We start from the raw sequence: 20,949 nt of genomic DNA on the forward strand, positions 1-20,949 counted from the left end.
ATCCGGATGGCTATCTAAAATATGAACTCCTAGAAAGCCCATATATATGTACGAGTATTCTTACTGTACCAACCTCTCAAAGTATATCCTCTAACATCAATCTCCCATAGTACCAACCAAGCATAGTAGCACTCATCAATCCTAGCCACCACCTACCACTACTGGCTGGGTCACCCATCCGTCTGAAGAGTACATCTAGCAACGTGCTCATAGTTGGCCAGTCAACATCTACTATCCCGTCCTCTTCTATCATCATAGCTATCCACTGAATTTGGCCTTCCTAGTGTCATCATGTGAGGTCCATCTCTGGTAAGTGGTCATCATCAATCTCAGGAGGTAAACACGATCTCTCCGATACTGCAAAGCCAGTCCCATCCAGCCAACCCTGTCTGCTAGATCATACATCGCCAAACATTTAGCCCATACCAAGTTGTCAAACATACTTTTAGCAAGTGGTCAGTTATCAACGGATTTGTCATGTCATTACTGCGAGCCGTTTGCTATGGATTAGAAAGATCAATATGGTGGATCTATGCACCATCCTCACATATCTCACATATGCCTCCTCACCCATGTCTCTAAGCAACAAAGAGTACAGTATCTCAAATATCCTTTTTCCTCTCAATATGGGACCCCTCACAGACAAAAAGATGTGGGACCCTATCAGTGTACAACCTCACCATGTGTATCAAAATATGAATCACTCACCCTCATACATGTGGTCCCACCCTCACACAAAAAAAAAACTAAGTGTGAGACCCTCTCACTATAACATGAGTATACTCCAACGAAGATGCAGAATCGCTCCAAGGAAGGTGTGATGCCTCCCGTATGCTCCATAGAAAGCATGCAACCCTACTCCAAAACAGGCTCCAAGAAGATGTGTCCGACTTCAGATTTTTTTTTTTCTCTGGATTTTTTGGACTTTTTATAACTCCACAGTATGTGACATGGCTCCAAAGAAGATGTGGCACAATTCCAACAAAGATGTGGAACCGCTCCAAAGGATACTCTAAAGAAGGTGTGGTATCTCCCATGAATGCTCCATCCAAAGCATGCAACACAACTCCAAGGATAACTCCTAGGAAGATGTGGCCCAATACCAAGGTAGACTCTGAAGAGGATGTGACACAGCTCCAAGGAGACTCCAAAGGTGTGGCTCCTGGCATGACTCCAAAGATACTGCATGGCACACCTCCAAAGAAGATGTAGCACGACTCCATACAAGACTCCAAAGAAGATATAACACAGCTCCGTAGAAGACTCCAAAGAAAATGTGTGATAGCTCCAAGGAAGATTCCCACTAAGGAGTGGTCAATCCCATGTGCCATCCAAAGCAGATCCAAAGAAGCCTCCATGGTACAGTTTTAGGGAAGATGTTGCATGGTTTTGAAGAAGACTCGAACAAAGATGCATAACAACTCCAAAGAAGGCTCCCAAGGTGTGGTGCCTCCCATGTATGCTTTATCCAAAGCCCACAGCAAATATGTGACACAACACCAAAGAAGACTCCAACAAATATGTGACCCAACTCCATGGAGGATTCAAAGAAGGTTCCCAAGGTATGGTGCCTCCTATATATGCTCCATCCGAAGCCTACAGCAAAGATGTCACACCACACCAAAGAGGACTCCAACTAAGATGTAGCCTAACTCCATGGAAGACTTAAAAGTTTTTTTTACTTAGATTGGCGCAACACCAGGTCTGAAAAAATATCCAAAGAATGGTAGACTTGGATTTTTCTAAATACAACATCTCCCTCAAATTTCTCACTCTCAAATCTCAAATGGTTGCAGGCCTGCCAAACATAGTGGATCATAGCGGCCAAACAGTGTGACATGCCCGCATCAACATCCTAACCCCTCGATAATGGCACGCAAATGCCCGCAACATCCTCCGGTATGTAGTCATCTCATGTGTCATGTGCAACCAAAGTCTGATACGGTCCCATAGTTGTCGCACCTGTAGGCATCCAAAGAAGATGTGCTCCTACGTCTCCCCTCCACTGTGCAAAAAGAGCAAGCTCTATCAGACTCCTCAAAGTACTCTAACCGATCTATGGTAGGCAACCTATGGTGTGCAAGTAACTATAAGGTAAATCTGTGACTGTGCTGGATATGCTTCTTCCATACTGTCTTTGCCCATGGCTTGCGAATTTCAGTATCTTAGAAAAAATCATATGCCTTTGTGATACCTCTATGACTCAAATTGTGTTGACTAAACCACCTGACTAATGCCTGTGTACCAACCCTGTAAAACCAACTGATGATACTATTTGATCCTGTATCTGTGCCAATCTCTTGAGGAGGGGGGAATCAATGTACTTGGGCTACCATCCCCATATATCAATGTCCTATAAGTAAGTGTGATGGACCCATCAAAACAAAAGAGCATCCTGTTTATCATGAATGCGCCAAAGCAATTCAGCAAGCAAAGCGGTGTTCCAAGTTGTCAACTCCTTGAATCCCAACCCACATTCTCCTTGGGTTTGCACATCTCCAACCAGGCAAGGGAGGGATGCTTGGATGTCCATATGAAACTACGGTACAAGTTGTAAATACGCTCCACAACGCCCACAGGCAATGGTAAGATTGACATCCAGTAGCATTTGACTCCTTGTACACTGATTGTACTAACTGCACTTTTCCAGCATATGAAAGTGTGAGTTTCGACCATGCATTAATCTTCTTTCTCAATATATCAATCAAGGATCCATAATCTGTAATTTTCAACTTCTCAGATGCCAAGGGGATCCCTAAATATTTGTGAGGCATTTCTTCTTCCTAGAACCCGGTGATGGCTAAAATCTCCCGGTGTGTGTGATCCTCAACTCCTGCCATATAGATACATGATTTGCTCAAATTTGGTTTTAAGTCTGCCATCATCTCAAAAGTTTCCAAACAGCTCATGAGAATAGTGGAGGATCGATCTCTCCTAGAAAATAACAAAAGATCATCGACGTATGCAAGGTGGGCTATTCTGAGCTCATAGCACTTGGGGTGAAAATGAAAATCTGCCTGTTGTATTTGTAGACTCAGCATGGGGGCTAAGTATTCCATACATATTCCAAATAGATAGGGAGAGAGAGGATCACTCTGTCGTAGTCCTCTGGCACCTCCAAGCAATATAAGTAGGGAGAGCTGTAGTCCTACAAGTGCCTCCATCAAGAAATCCCAGTGAACAGTGTCAAAAGTCTTCTGTAAGTTTACCTTCATAATGCTCCTAGGGGAGATCCTTTTCCTTGTATAATTCCTCATTAACTCCTGAGCTAGATGGATATTGTCTGTGATAGTTCTGCCTTTGTTGAAGGCTGCTTGGGCTGGGTGGAAGATATGCTCTACAACATCTACTAGCCTGGAGGATAATAGCTTTGAAATTATCTTGTAGAAAATGGTACAACATGAGATATGCTGAAAATTTGCAACCCTACTAGGCTGTGACACTTTCAACACCAAGCAAATGAGAGAATGATTCCACTACTTGAGTAGTGTCTCATGCCTAAAAAATCATTGATTGCTGCCACTAAATCACTTTTAATAGTGTCCCATGAGTATTTGAAGAATTTGGCTCCATAACAATCTGGGTCGGGTACTTTTTGGTCACCAATGCTGAAAAGGGAGCTTTTTATGTCATCCTCCGTGGACATTCTTTGTAGGGCAACTTGCTAGTCCAAATTCAACACTTTTCCAAAGGCTAGGCAATCCGGTTGGAAAGGGCTTCTTTGTATGCTTGTACCAAGTAAACCCTAGAATGTATCAATAAACCCATTCACAATCTCATTCAGATTAATGGTGCTACCACCATCCCTTTTCTCAAGCACTACAATTTCTCTTCTTTGATTTGTCCTTTTTACTAGTGCATGAATGTAAGTGGTATTCTAGTTTGCCTCTTTAAAGTATTTACACTTAGCCTTTTATGCACAAAATAGGTAATCTGCTAGGCTTAATTGAGTAGCTTGTTTCCCAACTATCTTGTAGTTCTCTTCAAAAGTGCTCGAGGTATACTCTAACTCCTGTAAGTGATGTAACTCCTCTTGTGCATGACTTTCTTTTTCCTTGATATGTTGAAAATGTAATCTATTAAACTGCTTAAATTCCGCCTTTAAACTATTCAATTTTTGTTTGAGTCTATACTGTGTCATGCCTTCATGTGTTCTTGAGTCCAAACTTACCCATGTACTGTCCACCATGGTACTATAATCCTCATGAGTGACCCACATATTATAGTACTTGAGCAGTTTGTTGATGCACTCTGTTTCCCCTATAATAGTCAGTAGGCATGGTGTGTGAGGTGTATGATCATATATGTGTCCAAGCATTAGAAATTTTGTCATTCCCCTCATGTCGTGTTCTAGCCATGTTTAGTTGACCATACATCTATTCAATTTACACAAAACATCTATATTTAACTATGTGTAGAAGCACTCAATTTGTGGAAGGTCTTCTAATCCATTTTGCATAACATAATCCTGAAAGTATGTAATTTAATAAGATGTAACCGGCATGCCATCTTGCTTATCTGCAACCAAAAGGGAGAAATTAAAATCTCCAAGTAGGATTCATGGTGCTTGAAGTTATGTACCAATAACATTTAGACTCTCCCATAACCTCCTACTACCTATAGTGAGTAGACCATATATAAATGTGATGAAATAACATTTCTATGTCATTTTGTAAGTGAGAATGCCATGTATGTACTGCTTATTCAAAACTAGTATATCAAAGATAATTTTTTGAGGATCCTAGATGACCATCATTCTGCTTCTAGAGAATCCAACCCTTATATGATGTTTCATTTCCAAGTGTCTGAATCTACTGAGTCTTATTTCCTGAAAAGCATGTTCCGTTAATTTGGTCTCTATGGTACCCATCACTACCAACCTATGTTTCAGAAAGAAGTTTTATATTTTCCTCTGTTTGGGGGTTTGGTTGAAGTCCTTCATATTACAAGAAGTTATCTTCATGTGAAGGTAGACAGTTGTAACCGCCTAGCCGCTTGATTCTTAGTTTGAACCATATCATCCATACCATCCGCAATGCTTAACAGGGAGAGGCCAGATCTGTCCATTGTTGTTCCATATTGTTTGCTTGATAGAAATTTGTTCTTTCTCTGCCTAGGCACTCCTTTTATCTTCTGGCTCACTAAAGGATGATGCTTGCTGGTATTCTGATGTTCTTTTGGCCTATGTCTTCTATTTTCTGGTCATGTAAACTTTGGTGATAACTTGAGGCAGGGAGTGTTGAGACAAATTCAAGTTCCTGCCCTGGTATTATACTAATGTGTGCTTGGTTTGCTAGAAGTTGTCTTCTGACAGTTTAAGCTCTGGTTTGCATTGTCCACTGCTATTCAAATTTAGTTTTTATACCAGTATAACTGAGACTTTCAGAGCTATTCTTGGTGGATCCTATCTTCAATGATGAGTAGTCTATGTTGCTTTCTGTATTTGATTGCACTAGGCTGTTAGCTTGCTCACCCTCATCCCCAGAATCAGTGTTTCTGCCATAATGATCAACATCTAATGTTCCCATGAAGCATTATTGGATTCAATGGCAAATTCAGCATGCTCATTGTGACCCACTATTTTCCCAACCCCTTCATTTCTTCTTTCTGCACTCTGCTCACTACTTCCTTTTATGAGATGCTGGTAATCTGCATGGTACTGTATCTTAATGTTTGATTGCTATTTGACTGTGCTCGCAGTCCCCATGGTTGCATTTTCTATTCCAGTTGATACTGTTATTTTTGTGTGATTGTTTTGTGTAGGAAAATTTGGATTGCTCTCCATTCGTGGCAATAAAGTGGGAGTTCCACTATCTCATGTGGTTTTAGATACATCTTCGCCACCAATATACATTTCTTTCTTGGATGTCTTCCTTCCTTGTTCAATATCTAAGTGTGATGATTTACCCCCAGGGGTAGTTTTCTCTTACTGTAGTACACTGATTTCTTCACACTGAGTTGATTTTGAAGTCAGATTCATTTATTTTCCTAGGCGTTGTGCATTGCTGTCAGCTCCAGCTCCCTGATAGCGATCATTCCCTTTGAAATTTCCACACATGATTGCTGCAATCCCCCGAACTCATGGGTACTGGTTTGGGGGAAGGAGGTCGGCAAATTTATAGTATTTTGCATCAAGTCCTTCATCATGTCTGAATGTAGAGAGATATCCTGCTCTAGATTGTGCTTCTTCGTATTGGTAAGTCTGGGATGCACAAATTTCATTCAAGTTTTTTGTATTTTAAAACCTACTTTCAGTTTAGCCCTCTACAGTGAGGTACAACAAGGCTTTACTGGAGTGAGCAGCTTGCTCTAGTAGTTGCTTTCTTTTTTCTCATTTCTTGTAGCCCCTGGCCTACATCCATTTGATGCCCTTCCTAGTAGCCTCACTGAGAATTCAAAGGTCCTCTTTCAAGTGACTTGGTCGACTTACTACCAATCTTCTGGTGCTGTGTTGTGTTATTTTCAGAGATTAGTTGCCCTTTGCTTTTGCTGACCACCAACTGCTTATCTGCCACTGGGATCTACTCCAGTCTAGGGTTTGTTTGTTGCTGTTGTTGGTGGTGATGTGATCTTTTGGGCTACTGCGAAGTGGACCCAAAAATTATGGCTCGAGTATCATTTTGTCCAATTTTGCCAGATTGGTAGGGATGACTGCTATTAGTGTTTGTGCTGATTATTTATGTAGTTGTGTTATACTTACACTATTAGATTATGGTTGGATTGACCCTAAACCAGATGGTTCCTGGGTTCCATTGCTGCCATTGAATCCTCATTTGCTTGTGCTTCCTTTTGTTGGTGATTGCCTAATAGTTTTGCCAGCTGGACTTGTTTCATGTGCAACGTGGTAGTTGGTGAGACACTGATAAGTACTATTAATAGAATTAGTGATGGTTCTGTACTGTAGCTTAGGCTTAGCCCTGTCATATGCTACCCTCTATTCAGTTAGACCACTCAACCCTTGTTTTTCGAAATTGTATTTCTCATGGCACTATTGTGTGTCAACCATATCTGAATGTGCAGGTCGTAGATTGCATTGTGTCAAGGCCCTGTCACCATAGACCAGTTGAGCTCTATTGGTTACCCTAGTAGCATAGTTTGTTCTCCTTATCTGGATTGCAGTCTTTCGATCGTTAGTAGGGTATCCTTTAACCTATAAATGTTCAGTTGCAGTAACTGGTTGTGCATCAAGTACAGTCTTTAGTGTTTGCTTTAAAGTTAACTGTTTCTCCCCTGTGTGTGTGTCCATTCCAATGACTGATGGTTGCAGTGATTGGTGTTGCTTTTGGTCAGTAATTTCCCCTTCCTCTATGCAGATATGCATCCTCACTTCCTTTGAGCATTCCCCATTCTTGGTTACTTGCTTTTCCCCCACTGGAAGTTCCTTTTCCTGTGTTAGTGATTGTGTTTCAGTGACAGAGTTCATATTGTTACTCACATATGCTATTCCCTGTTGGCATTCGTGGTGTTGGACAATCCTGTTGGTGGTGCTCAAGTTGATTACATTTAGTGTACAACTTTAACCAAGATTCAAAATATATCTGAAGATCCACCTCTTTGTTATCAAGCAAGGTGACAGTAATATAATCTGATAGCTGCTTGGTAATATCTACCTCCGTCAATACTCTAGCAAAACTGATTTTCTCCTTTTCTTTTATGACCCTATTCGTGTAGAGTGGGTTACCCACCATTGAAGTCACTTTACTTAGGCCAGAGACAATTCAACAATCCAGCGGCAATCTAAAGATTTGCATCCATATTGGTATTTGACTTTATGATTTAATCTGGAAGCTAAAGCATGACAGCATGAGTTTCAAGTATAGCGGGCAACTGTATGCAACATGACCCTCCCTAGAAAACACGATTAACATCATCTTTTTTCTCAAACTTGAACACTAGCCAAAGTGTATGGTGATGAAACATCTTATGGGGTGCCTTCCCTTGTCTAGTGAGATCCATAAGTGCTTGCCATCCAGGGAATCTCCCAATGAACAACCCAATAAGATAGTATCCCATATCATTCTTGATTGACTCCATATCAGATTGTGAAAGAATTGTCCTCTTCTCTAATTCTTAAACCCTATTTAGTGTCATGTCTGCATCATAATGTCTGTTCTTCTTAAAGAGTTCTGTCCATCGTTTGGTGGCCACAGGGTTCCTTTGACTTTCGCTGGGGTTACTAGTCGCAACACGGTGTCGCTCTGAAGGTTGATTGCCCTTTGTTGGCAATCCATCTGGCGTTGCCAAATGACCTTGAATACTTCTAATTGAATTGTGATCAGGGTGACTAACCTCATCTAGTGGGGGGCTTCACCCCCAGCAATGTGGCACCTTCGACCTTGGAATAGCTGGCATGGGTGTTAGCAGCGGCCTTCGCGCCCCGCGAGCGCACTTCTCGTGATGAAGATGATGTAGGGTGGTTAAGTTAATTGGTTGATGAATCTCAACTTCCAACCCGTTTTACCCTCCGTTAACTCGTAACCCATTGCTTTGAATTCAAATATCCTTTCCACAACTGCTATTGAGATTCACAACTCCACGTGACTTCTCCCAATGCCTAGGATGTAGTCAACCCACCGCTTAGCAAGGCAATTTACTGTTGTTATCTTCTCTGGCGTCGTTACTCCTTCTTCAGTGTTGTTGCTATCCGTTGTGCGGCAATGCTAGCTTCAAGCCGTTCCTGACCTTTCCATTCGCTTCAGAAAGTTCCCTAGTGTCGACCGCAGCTTAGTTGGAGAGAATTCCCATGACTATAGGCTGTCACACCACCACCTTTTGAACTTCCAACCACAAGTAGTTGATCCCCCCTATAGTGGGTATATTGTAGTGCCCCTTATCTTCAAGTTCTATTTTCCTGTAATACACACTCGTTCCTCACTGTGAAGTGAACAAAGCTGCAACCGCTATAGCAGCAACGTGCAAGCTACTTGTTTCCTACCTACGTTCAATGGCTTGGATTCTAGAGAGAAGCTGGAGCTTCTCTCTCTAGAACCAGTTGCTTGACGCCTGAGAGCTCTTTCACGTTGTCCAACTATTAGAGCTTGCATGAAAGATAGTTTCCCCCGAGGTAGGGTTGAGTTGATTACTATGAGGCAGAACTTGTTACAATGGATAGGGGTCGATTATGTGTAAAGCCGAACTAACAACCTCTCTTGTAGTAGCCAACTATAGCTTCTCAATTTACTTCCTCATATATGGTTGTGGGGCTTACCGTGTGGGGCCGCTAGGGTGGTGGATTCTACCTTGTGCTATAATTATTCAATTGGATGGATAAAATGGATGAGAGGATGGGTGGAACCATATATCTATTTGTTTAGTTGTTAGTTGGAAGGTTAAATTAATCGCTAAGTTGAAGGATATAGATTCTAATTTAAACTTCAGTTTTTTCCCACATCCGAACTGTTAATTAACTTGATTTGGGGAATATTTTATTTATTTATTGTTGAATAGGTGGTCTGGTTTGATTTTTATAATTATCCTTTGCATTACTAGGGATGACAATTCCCTTTGATGATGGTAGTTGGATAGAATGAAGAAAATTATTAACATAGGATATCCGATCTTCTAATGGGTATGGATGTATGAGTATGTGGATGGATATCTAATCCAAATAAAAGTTGAAAAATATTATTAATCAATTAGAATTTATTAATGCTTTTAGAAAATAGATGATTACACATTTAGATTAAGAATTTAAAAAGTTTGTTTAAGAAAACTTATAAAGTATTCAATTTTACTAAATTTATTCAAAGAGAGAAGAGAGGATAGGAGTTATATAGAGAAAAAGATGGTATTCTTTTTTTTCCCCTAAATTTTGTTGTCTGTTGTTTGACCCATCATTCCAACTTAATATATGAAAGGATAGATTATGATGGATCATTTTCATCCTTGTCTCAGTTTAAACAAACAAGCAAAATAAGATAAATTAACCATCCATCCATCCATAGTTGTTTAAATTTTTCCATCATTTCAACCCAACAAGCCCTTAGTCTATAGGATTGCATTAACTGACTTATTTACTGTAAGTTTTTCCATCTGAAGATTTTTTAATGATTTGCTCTTGTCAATAGATTAGAGAACAACTCTTACACCTTGTTTTTGTTTTAGCATTGGGCGACAATTCAAGACATTTTTAGTAAAATCCTATCCAATTCAGGAGTTATTAATTTTTATAACCAGTTAGTTTTTGTCATCAATTACTTTTTGGATTTTCCCTCGAGAATGATAATGCTCTACAAAATACCAACTGGCATAGTCATAATCTTCAACTGTCCTAGGTCAAAAAAGCTAGGCTTAAACATTTGTCATGTTTAAATAGGTGCCAATTTATTCTTAAACATGTGTTGAGGTCTAAAAATGGTGGCTGCTTGTAGGGCTGGCTGCACTGGGTTGGAGTCCAGCAAAGCCTTGCCTTGTCTACGCCATAAATAGGTTGAGGCCTAAAATTTCTGGGCCGGAGCTCAGGAAAGTCCAACCCTGTCTATGCCATTGAAAACACCTGGTAACAAATTCACCTAGAACATTCACATATTTCGTAAGTTTGCTTTACATTACTTTCTGCTTTATGTGTTTATTTTATTAGTTTTTTAGCTTCAACATTCTCTACATCTGATTTACCTCATCTTTGAGCCCACTCAGAACCTACCAATTCCTCAAACTATTTATCTTAATACATTATTTGAATCAGGTTCTTAAGCTGAAGAGTGATATGGCTAATATCTATCAGAAGCTCAAGGTAGCATATACATTGATTATAATAAAGAGAGACATCGTTGGAAATTTCAATTTGCTTGTTTAATCGAGATTTGGTGGTGAGGGTTAAAGAAAAAAGGTTTTTTGAGATCTATACCTACCTATGCATATATCTCCTTTGCATATCATTTTTTTTTTGTTTTTTCCAATAAATGTAGAGACAACCTGCCTTACCATTCTTATTTGTGCCAATCTTTACCATCTTGGAGGAATTTTCATTTCAAATTTCTTACCTTGCTATACTATATTTTGAATCTTGCGATATCATTTTCATTTCTAGGATTTACTTTTGCATGTAAAATTTCTTTCTATTTTTTCTTTTCTTCTGATGTATCTAAAAAGATAAGTGTATTTTGCATTTGCATGCTATTAAGGATCTACGGTCAGATTTTCGACATGAGGTCTTTCTTCTTATTCAGCCCATGCTTCAGGTATATCCTCAATATAAAAGTCCTCCAAAGTTGCTAGTTCCTAAGCTCATATCTTTACCATCTTGGAGGAATTTTCATTGCAAATTTCTGACCTTGCTATACCATGTTTTGAATCTTACGATATCCTTATCATTTCTACGATTTACTTTTGGATGTAAAATTTCTTTTTTTTTTCTCTTGAGTATTGTATTTTATATTTACAGGTTATAAAAAATTTACATATTTGGCATCAGATATCTCTTCTAAGCCCATGCTTTAGCTATATCCTTCCTATAGGCTTATTTGAAAAAAAATATATGCTTTTTAGATTCACTAATAAATAAATAAATAAAGCTTATAAACCTTCATTTTCCAAATTTTGATATACTAAATTTTTAATATGATATAAATCTCATATCATTCCTATTAAAATTATTCAATGTTTTAGTATTTTCGATATACTAAAATTATAAAAGGAAAAAAATTATATTTACCCAATTGTCCATTGAAATTGTTAGATATTTCATTATTTTTGTATATATGAAAATATTAAATATCATACCAATACAAATATAAAAAATTTCAATATAATATTAGATCGTACCGAAATTTTTGATATACTATTAATATCAATATATGTCAATTACTTTTGCATGTTAAATTTCTTTTTCCTTTTTCCTGAGTTATTTAAACATATAACTATATTTTACATTTGTAGGTTACAAAGAATTGCATATTTAACATCAGATCTCTCTTCTTATTCAGCCCATGCTTCAGCTATATCTTTCCTATGGAAAACCTCCAAATTGTTAGTTCCTCTAGTATTACACTGTAGGTGATATTTAGGATTATTTGAAACAAAAATATATACTTTTTAGATTCACTAAAAGCAAATAAATAAAGCTTATAACATGCATAAACATCTAAAGAAAATCTTAATTTTTGATTATTTTATTTCTGAATCCATCTTTTGTGTAAAACCTTCATTTTCCTTTTACAAAAGTTAGTTCGAAATTTCAGTAAAATTAAACTATAACTAATTGGGTGTATTAAAAACTTTATATCATATTATTTAAAATTTTAGTATTGGAAAAAAATATATTACTTAAATTTTGGTATATTAAAATTTATACCGAATTTTTAATATGATATAAATTTTATATCATTACTAAAATTGTTCGATGTTTTAGTATTTTTAGAGCGGTCAAACGGGCCAACTCATGGTGGGGCGGACCGGCCTGTGGTAGGCCGACCATTTGGCGGGGCGTGGCAGGGCGACCCGTCAATTTGGCGGGTTGGGAAATTTCCAACCCAACCCAATCTAAGGCGGGTTGCGGGTTTGACGGGTCAACCCGCGGGCCTATCATTTTTTTTTAAAAAAATTAAAAAATATTTTATATTTTCAACGTTTTACTTCGGAAATATTTCATCAACCAAATGTATCCATAAACATGTATTTTACATATAAATGAACACAAACGAGTAGTTATGTGAGATAAAAAGTATTATTTTTATTTTAAAATTATAAAAAGAAAGCTAATAAATTGGTAAAAAAAACTTAGCTTACATGTGTTTCTCAACCCGCGGGCCAACCCAAGCCCATCGTGGGCCGACCCGCGCGGGTCGCGAGCCTAGGCGGATCGGCCCATGGTGGGCTTGGGTTGATAAAATTCTAACCCAACCCGCTTAAATTATTTGGCAGGGTGGGCCAACCCGACGGGTCCAACCTAAATTGACGACTCTAAGTATTTTTAGTAAACTAAAATTATAAAAGAAAAAAATTATATTTATCCAATTATCCATTGAAATGATTAGGTATTTCATAATTTTTGTATATATCAAAATATCCAAATATTAAATCTCATACTAATATTGATATAAAAAATTTTAATATAATATTATAACGTACCAAAATTTTTAATATACTATTAATTTCAATATATGTCAGCATCATATATATATATATATATATATATATATATATCTATTAAAGTTTTAAACTTTTTTTCACCCCTAATGATCTTCTTTAGCGATTCAATTGAATTATTTCAGTCCCCATATTTTCTTTGGCACAATATCCACATCTTCTATGGTCAATTAATGATGTTGGATCTGTCATCTGGTTTATATTGAGCCAAGTATCATTCAACTCCATGTAGTGTTTTGTCTTGGCCTGTGGGACTGGAGTGCTGTCTAGTTTGATCAACTTGACATTTACGTTTGGCATTACTAAACCTATTCCTTACGTATAACACTACCTTTAATACTTTCTAATTTCGTATTTGATTTTACTTTTAAGATACTGGGCTTTAAGATTTATGCCTACTGCTTCACTTTTTAAAATTATAAATATAAGTTTTTAATTAATCTATTTTATTTTATTTTATTTATAAAAAACTGATTTTTCTTGTTTTAAATTTTTAGAATTTTAACTCTTTTTTAGATATATATATTTTAATTATGGGGCCAAAGAGATTAGTTAAACATGTCTGTGCCTCCCCAGCCCGTTGACACTTCTGCCTTTTTAATTAATCTTGAATTTTATTCAGTCGTAGTCATCCCAACACTGTATTCCTTTTTCTCAATTACGGCCTTGATTGGTTGAGTGTTAATGTTGTCTTAAGGTGTGAAGTTGGAAAGTTAGAGGGATGAAAATTTTATTGACGGGATGAAGATCAGCTCTGTGTAAAATCAAACGAAAATTAAAAAAAAAGGTCGTTGACCATCTGACGCTAAGTCAAAATAAGAAGAAGAAAATTATGAGTACTAAGGATAATGATTTTCTTGCTTCTTCGGATAAATGCCTATTTTATATCTTTTCTGTTAACTCATTATTTTTCCTATTTAATGATATTGATGGCAGACAGAGGATATCTTTATCTAGACTTCTTTTCATTAATGATAGATGGAGTATTCTATTTGATTTTCTCTTTTCTTTATTAATTATCTATTTTATTGCTTCATTAAGTGTATAACGCAACTCCATTCTTTGGGTCAGACGAGTGGCCCGCTCGGGCTCCCGACCCGCATAGTTTGTTCTCTTATCGACCAGACTAATTATACTTGTTTACTCGGATAACCTATCGGACAATAGTTTTTTTTTACTCGGATAGCCGATTAGACAAGGGCTTTCCCGATCGACCAATGATCCGCTTCCCTGGTATTGACCGTCTTAACTTTGATTTACACTATGACAATTGACTCGTACCAAATAGACTCTTCCTTATCGTCGCATCAAGTGTTATTCGATTCATCATTGTTTTGTCTCACATTCACTCGATTTGTTCAATGAAAATACGTTATTATGAGTGCATTTGGTTCGTACGTTTTCGATTTTCATTTTCTGAAAAATACGTATTTCTAAAAAATAATGTTTGGTTTATATTTTCTATGTCCTTTTTCTTACAAAAGTAGATAATATTTTTTGAAAAAATAAAAAAAAATCTAAAAATCATTTTTTATTTTCTAAAAAACACATATGTTTTTAGAAACTAAAAATAAAAACCTACAAATCAAACACTGTATTTTTTTAATTAATGTTGAACTTTTTTTCATCGTCATCCCAACATTGCATTCCTTCTTCTCAACTTCAGTATTCATGTTTTTTTTCCCGACCACTGCATTCACTCGGGTTTGTTAGTGAACATGCATTATTGCACTTCTGTACCTAAAATTTAATTTTGAATATCAGAAATATATTCTAAAAGAAACTTCAATCGGTAGAATAGGGAATACTTAGCATCCATACAGCCATGTGCTCGGATAAAAGACCATTAACTGATTTTTAAGTAGATTAAATGTACTCATAATAAAAATTAGTAAAATGTTTATATAAAAAAAAGCGTATTAGTTAGTTATTGGTGTAATTAGAATAATTAAAATGTGACGAAACAAGAAAAAGTTCATAATGTTATCATTTAAAGTTGATAATCCTTAAATATTAGTTTATTTATCACTTAGCTGATAAACCTATTGTCAAATCCAACAAATGATAGAACAAAAAGATGAAATAAAAATATAATCAGGCAGGCCATAGATTTGAGGATACAAGTAGATAAAAGCTATTGCAATTGTTCAATTAATTAAAACAAGTATTTTTACAAGTGAAATATCCTATAGCCAACAAACTGACCATACCAACTGTAACAAGAAATATTGTATAACTTATATATACCCACATCAATGCTATAAAACATCACAAATGTAGAATATAAATATATATCTATTAAAGATGGAGAAGAAAGACCAAATAGTGCTATACCGAATACAAGTGAACAAGGTGCAAAGAATTCTTAGCTGTGTTTCATTTTGGAAGCGCGTATTCTGTGAGGAATGTGACACAGCATCTAGGGGAGTATAGATTATGTATCTGTGGTCGTGGACGACGGTCCAATTAGCGGTCCGGGGCAACAATCACGGAAACGGACCGATGGGGAATTTCTCAACTAGCTTGGCTCTCAGATCCTTTCTCAAGATTTTGCCGGATGGTGCCTTGGGGATGACTTCAGTGAAGAAAACCTTGCTGATTCTTTTGTAGAAAACCACCTGCAAGGAATGAAGTTCAATCAAGATATTACTAACAACAATGGAATCTGGCAGCATTCTTGATAAGGTAATTTTAGAAGGTGATAGTGTAATTATTTTTTGTTTAGTTGGCACCCAATTAATCCTGGGCTGACCAATCCGGCCCACAGAAAATTCTCACTGGTCATAGAGAAATTCATCCGTTAATTCGTCAAAGCTGATACTCGATCCTTAGATGTTTGAAAAACTGAGAAGGCGTCTTGTCGGTGCACCATTGCCCTGAGGGCTTAAAAGTGTTATTTAAACTATACAACAAGATTCATTCACAGTTTAATAAGAAATAAAAATGATTACAACTGGTTCTAGGGTCCACCTACTGAGCTCCATCAAAGCCTGCTAGAAATATTTAACTCGACTAGATGTGATGGTACATAATTTATATATAACCAGCCTAGCTACAACACAAAGGGAATTATTGGAAGGTGAATCCAATCAATACAAGCTTTAATTCGTCTGTCAAAATTTAATCAAGGGGCCCTCTATGCCTCCATATAAATCACGTTTAAATTATTGTGTCCATAACCTAGCTCACCCATGCCCTTGCACAAAGCTACAAGGGACAAGAAGTAGGTGCGTATGGTCCAGCTCATTCATGACCATCCTTATTCCTTCCTTTCTTATTCATTCCCCATGCTTATCAATCAATAATGCAATCTAACAACATTACTATCTAATAAAATTTGGATCTATATGTGACCAATAAATGCGATGTAAAAATATAATAAATATGCACATCAAATAAGAAAGACTAAAGAAAACATGATAAAAGATAGATATATAGTCGACCAACTTAGCAGGATAAGATATTGTCTGGATTTATTTGTAAGGTCGACAAATTCATGAGAACTTGTTATGTAACGTTTTACCTGTCTGGAGATGTACTGCTTGATCTCATCTTCGGTAATTTTTGAGCCATTGGACCGCACGACAAAAGCGACAGGAACTTCCCCAGCAACTTCATCTTTCATCCTGCAAAATCAAAGCCCCCAACAGGTCAATTATTATTAAATCAGTGCTTGTAGATCTTGTGTGTGAATTAGGCAAGGTAATTGAAACAAACAATGTGTTGTGGAGCAGACTCACGGGACAACAGCTGCATCGGCAATTTTAGGGTGGGTAACGAGTAGTGCTTCAAGCTCAGCCGGGGCGACCTGGAAGCCTTTGTATTTGATGATTTCCTTGAGCCGGTCGACGATGAAGACCTCATCGTCGTTGTCCACGTAACCGACATCCCCGGTGTGCAGCCACCCATCCTTGTCGATGGTGTTCCTTGTTGCCTCTGGATCATTGATATAACCTGAATAGCTTACTGAATCAGTTATAGTTTCTTGAAGTTCAAAAGAAATATTGAGGACAACCTTGTTTTGACTTCCTCAAAATTATGGAATTCCCAAAATCTACTTCAGGGTTTTAAAATGATCAAAATATCATCTAGAGATTTAAAACTGCCGTCATTTCTCCCTTAATCATTGGCCCTATCACTTTATTTAATTGAAAATTGATGTGATACATACATAGCATATCATAAAATAGCAGTAGTTGACTAAGACATTGCACCAAACAAGCATTGTCGTTTGACAGGAATTATTTTTGTGGAATATTAAACAACACATATATCTACGAATGAGTCTAAGAGAAAACATATAGAATTAAGAATTTAACCAGAGTCAAACCAACTAACCAAGCTAGTTAGGTTCAATGTCAACATTTTTCTTTAGGAATGAAAGAATAACCATGGCAAAGTCAATTGAAGATAACTGAAAGCTATATATGCAAAGCAAACAATCTGTTCAGGCTATTCCTGGAAAGAACCATAAACTTGTCCATCTCAAATATCAATCAGCCAGAAATTTGCATATTAAAGTGGAAAATGATAGGAACCTACCTCTTGCAATTTCTCTAAGATTGTTATTGTTTCAGGGGTCCTAACTTAATGAAGAATGTAGATTAGTTCAATTGATAAGGATCATTGTAGTATAAAGTTTAAAAATAATGGGGTATTTTAATAATTGTACAACTCTGGAGGTATTTTAGGGGACAAAATGAAATTTTCTCGACCACTAATTAGTGTTTCACCTTTGTCAAGCCTCACAAAATGATAATCTAATCATCTTACCAGGGTTATGCCTCAAATCTAACATGATTGAACTCACATTGCAGAAGATTATTTTAAAAAAGTAGAAAAGGTTAGCCAATTCCTGACTTAGTTTAAGATTGTTGGCCTGTCACATGAAGGGGTGAATTATACATCCATTGTTTCCAATTAGGAATAGAAATGTTTGATTAGAACCATCAAACAGGAACTTTGATAGCCAGGCTGACCAGATAACAAAAAGACAGCATCTCGAGCAGGTAATAGAATTGAATAGATGAAGCTAAATCAAATTTGCCACTAATGAAATACTTTGCTATACCATGCTTCTTGAGTAGATGCATATGTATGATATGGGATAATCAAGTGGACATAAGCAACATTTGCCTTGTTATGTGATCTTTTTATTTTAAGGTCCACTATCTAAAAGTATGAACAAGTAATTTATTGAATGACAAGGAATTTAGCTTCAATGTGTCTCAATCGCATCACATTTTTGGTGAACAACCAGCTACCGAACATTGTATCTACTCATTAGATTATTTCCGATCTAAGCATGATTTGTTTGGCTTCAAGTTGGTACATGCCCTAACAAAAAATGGAAATCATACGTTTCCCTAAGGGTCCATCCGGTTAATGTGATAGAACATTAGCTCTAGATGCAGAGGTATGGTGGGGTTCCATTTCTTGGACCTTCTTTTCCTCTGTTATTGTTGGATATGCATTCATTATCTTCCTTGTAAGAAGAATAGTGATCTTTTCATTTATCCAATCTAGTTCAGTCTCAATAGCAACAAATTTCTTGTGAGAACATCATTTTGAAGAACAACAGCTAGTCATCTTGATATCTAATTGATCATTGGGTCTAACATAAAATGAAATGTCCTCACAAAAATCAACCAAGCCACCTTCTCAGATACCACCCAAACAATCCTCCTCAATTGCAATAGTTTTCCAACAAACACCTCTAACAATCCTCCTATTTTTCTTTGGACTGTAGATTAGATTACTCAATAGCTCGTACAATGTTTGATCATAACTCTATTCAGAGAATTTTGAATAATCTTTATATAAAATGGAAAAAATCTTGCCAGGCCTACTAAACGAATCATGGCATAATTGACATTAAAGCATGTTTGAATGGCAAAGTGCAGCATAAATTGTGCCATGCTCTCACCTTTCATGATTTGGGCGCCTCTGATGCAGATCTCGCCTCGCTGGTTCCGCCCCAACGCCGCCCCCGTCTCTGGGTCGACGATCTTCATCTCGGCGTTCCTCACGACGGTTCCGCAGGCGCCGGACTTCACCTCGAATGGGTGCTTGGCAAATGCCAAGCACATCGACAGCACCGGCCCGGCTTCCGTCATCCCATAGCCCTGTCAGATTTGAACAAGACGAAGAAAATTGACGCGTGAGCTCCGGTTCACTGCAAAATCCTTTCGCTAGATGTGTGCCCGAATAGCACGATCTGTTTGAGCCGGGGCTGAGTGGAGCAAGAAATGACTTGCTCCAAGGGCAAGGCATCGCGAAAAGTTGAAGCTTATGCGGTATGATGAAGAAAAGAGTAGAGGCCTCACCTGGCCCAGCCTGGCATTGGGAAGCTTAGCCATGAATTTTTCCTCAACCTCCTTGCCCATGGGGGCGGCGCCGGACATGACCATTCTTATCGATGAGAGATCGAAGCTGTCGACGAGCGGGCTCTTCACGAACTCCAGGACGATGGGCGGCACCAGGGGCGCGATTGTGATCCTGAAGCGCTGGACCAGCTCCAGCAGCGGACCGACCTCGAACCGACGCAGGATGAGGATGGCGGCGCCGACGCGGAGGCTGCAGAGGAGGACAGAGTTGAGGGAGTAGATGTGGAAGAGGGGGAGGACGCAGAGGAGGACGTCGTCGGGACGGAAGTTGAGGTTGGGGTTTTCGCCGTCCACTTGCTGGGCGATGCTGGTGACCAGGCTGCGGTGGGTCAGCATCACGCCCTTAGGCAGCCCGGTGGTGCCCGACGAGTATGGCAGCGCCACCACGTCGTCGGGATCGAACTCGACCGCCGGCAGCGCCCCGGCGTCGCAAGCCAGAAGGTCGGCGAAGGCGTGGCAGCCATCAGGGACAGGCCAATCGCCGACCGCAACGATAGTGACGCCGTGATCTGCCGCGTAGTCACGGATCTTGTCCACATAGCAGGACTCAGTGAGTATAAGGCGCGCGCCGGAACCATCCGCCTGCTTGTGGATCTCTCCAGGAGTGTAGAACGGATTCGCCGTGGTGGCGACGGCCCCCCCGAAGGAGGCGGCGAGGAACGCGATGACGAACTCTACCGAGTTACGAAGTAAGATCATGAACACATCTCCCCGCCCGATGCCGACGCTATGCAGCCCCGCCGCAAATCGGCGGGCGGAGGCTTCCACTTGGGCGTAGGTGAGCACGGTACCGGTGGCGCCATCGATGACGCACGGCCGGTCGGCGAACTCCGCGAGCCGCTTGAAGCAGTAGGTGTGCAGAGGAATATTGTTGTTGATCTCGATGTCCGGTAGCTTAGATCGGAAAATTGTCTCCTCCGGCCGCGCAACTGAACCCATTTCCACCAGATTCGCCGGTGCGGATTAGAAATCTGCCGACCACCGACGGGGAACACAAGTGGGAAAATTAGAAGGGAAGAAGCGAGCTAGTCTTGATATAACGGTGGAGTAGGTAATGGCATAGCGAAAATCAACACTCCATAGGAGGGCAAATTAGTCATTTAAATACTTGACGACTCTCGCCGACAACGGCTGGTTTGGCCGGAGGAAACATACGCGGCCAGTACGGTCGCGCCACGTAGACGCTTCCAACGCGGCGAGCTGGATAGCGGATCGGTCCGCTTACCTCATCTACCCATCGAACCCAGCTTAATTGGCGTCGGGCCGACCGGTCTAATCAGGAGCGTCAGTGGCTGATCGTACGGTCAGAAATCGGCATAAGTTGCGGTGTCTTTCTCGTGCCATCATTAGCTGTCTCCCAGAATTTGATCTAACTTTATACGCTTCTTCAATTACACAGATACGAAGGGATCAACTTTATACGCTTGTTCAATTATACAATTATACAGATACGAAGGGATCAAGTTGTCAGCCAAAA

General features: G+C 38.8%; 1 protein-coding gene across 1 annotated transcript; it reads right to left on the reverse strand.

The window, feature by feature from the left end:
* Positions 1-15,206: 15,206 nt before the first annotated feature.
* LOC122029363 (4-coumarate--CoA ligase 1-like) lies at positions 15,207-20,483 on the reverse strand. Its single transcript, XM_042588310.1, has 5 exons — positions 19,413-20,483; positions 19,013-19,211; positions 16,827-17,040; positions 16,610-16,712; positions 15,207-15,704 (listed from the first exon to the last, which is right to left on the reverse strand). The coding sequence occupies exons 1-5, from the start codon at positions 20,409-20,411 to the stop codon at positions 15,573-15,575; spliced, it is 1,647 nt and encodes a 548-aa protein (XP_042444244.1). The 5' UTR covers positions 20,412-20,483; the 3' UTR covers positions 15,207-15,572.
* Positions 20,484-20,949: the final 466 nt, after the last annotated feature.

This window comes from Zingiber officinale, chromosome 10B (genome assembly GCF_018446385.1).
Source record: "Zingiber officinale cultivar Zhangliang chromosome 10B, Zo_v1.1, whole genome shotgun sequence".
Lineage (NCBI taxonomy): Eukaryota > Viridiplantae > Streptophyta > Magnoliopsida > Zingiberales > Zingiberaceae > Zingiber > Zingiber officinale.

Excerpts from the sequence above, each read along its gene's own strand:
- LOC122029363 (XM_042588310.1), bottom strand. The coding sequence starts at position 20,411 with ATGGGTTCAGTTGCGCGGCCGGAGGAGACAATTTTCCGATCTAAGCTA. Across the intron at positions 19,212-19,412 it reads CCAATGCCAGGCTGGGCCAG|GGCTATGGGATGACGGAAGC; the intron begins GTGAGGCCTCTA and ends CAAATCTGACAG. Across the intron at positions 17,041-19,012 it reads AGGCGCCCAAATCATGAAAG|GTTATATCAATGATCCAGAG; the intron begins GTGAGAGCATGG and ends TAAGCTATTCAG.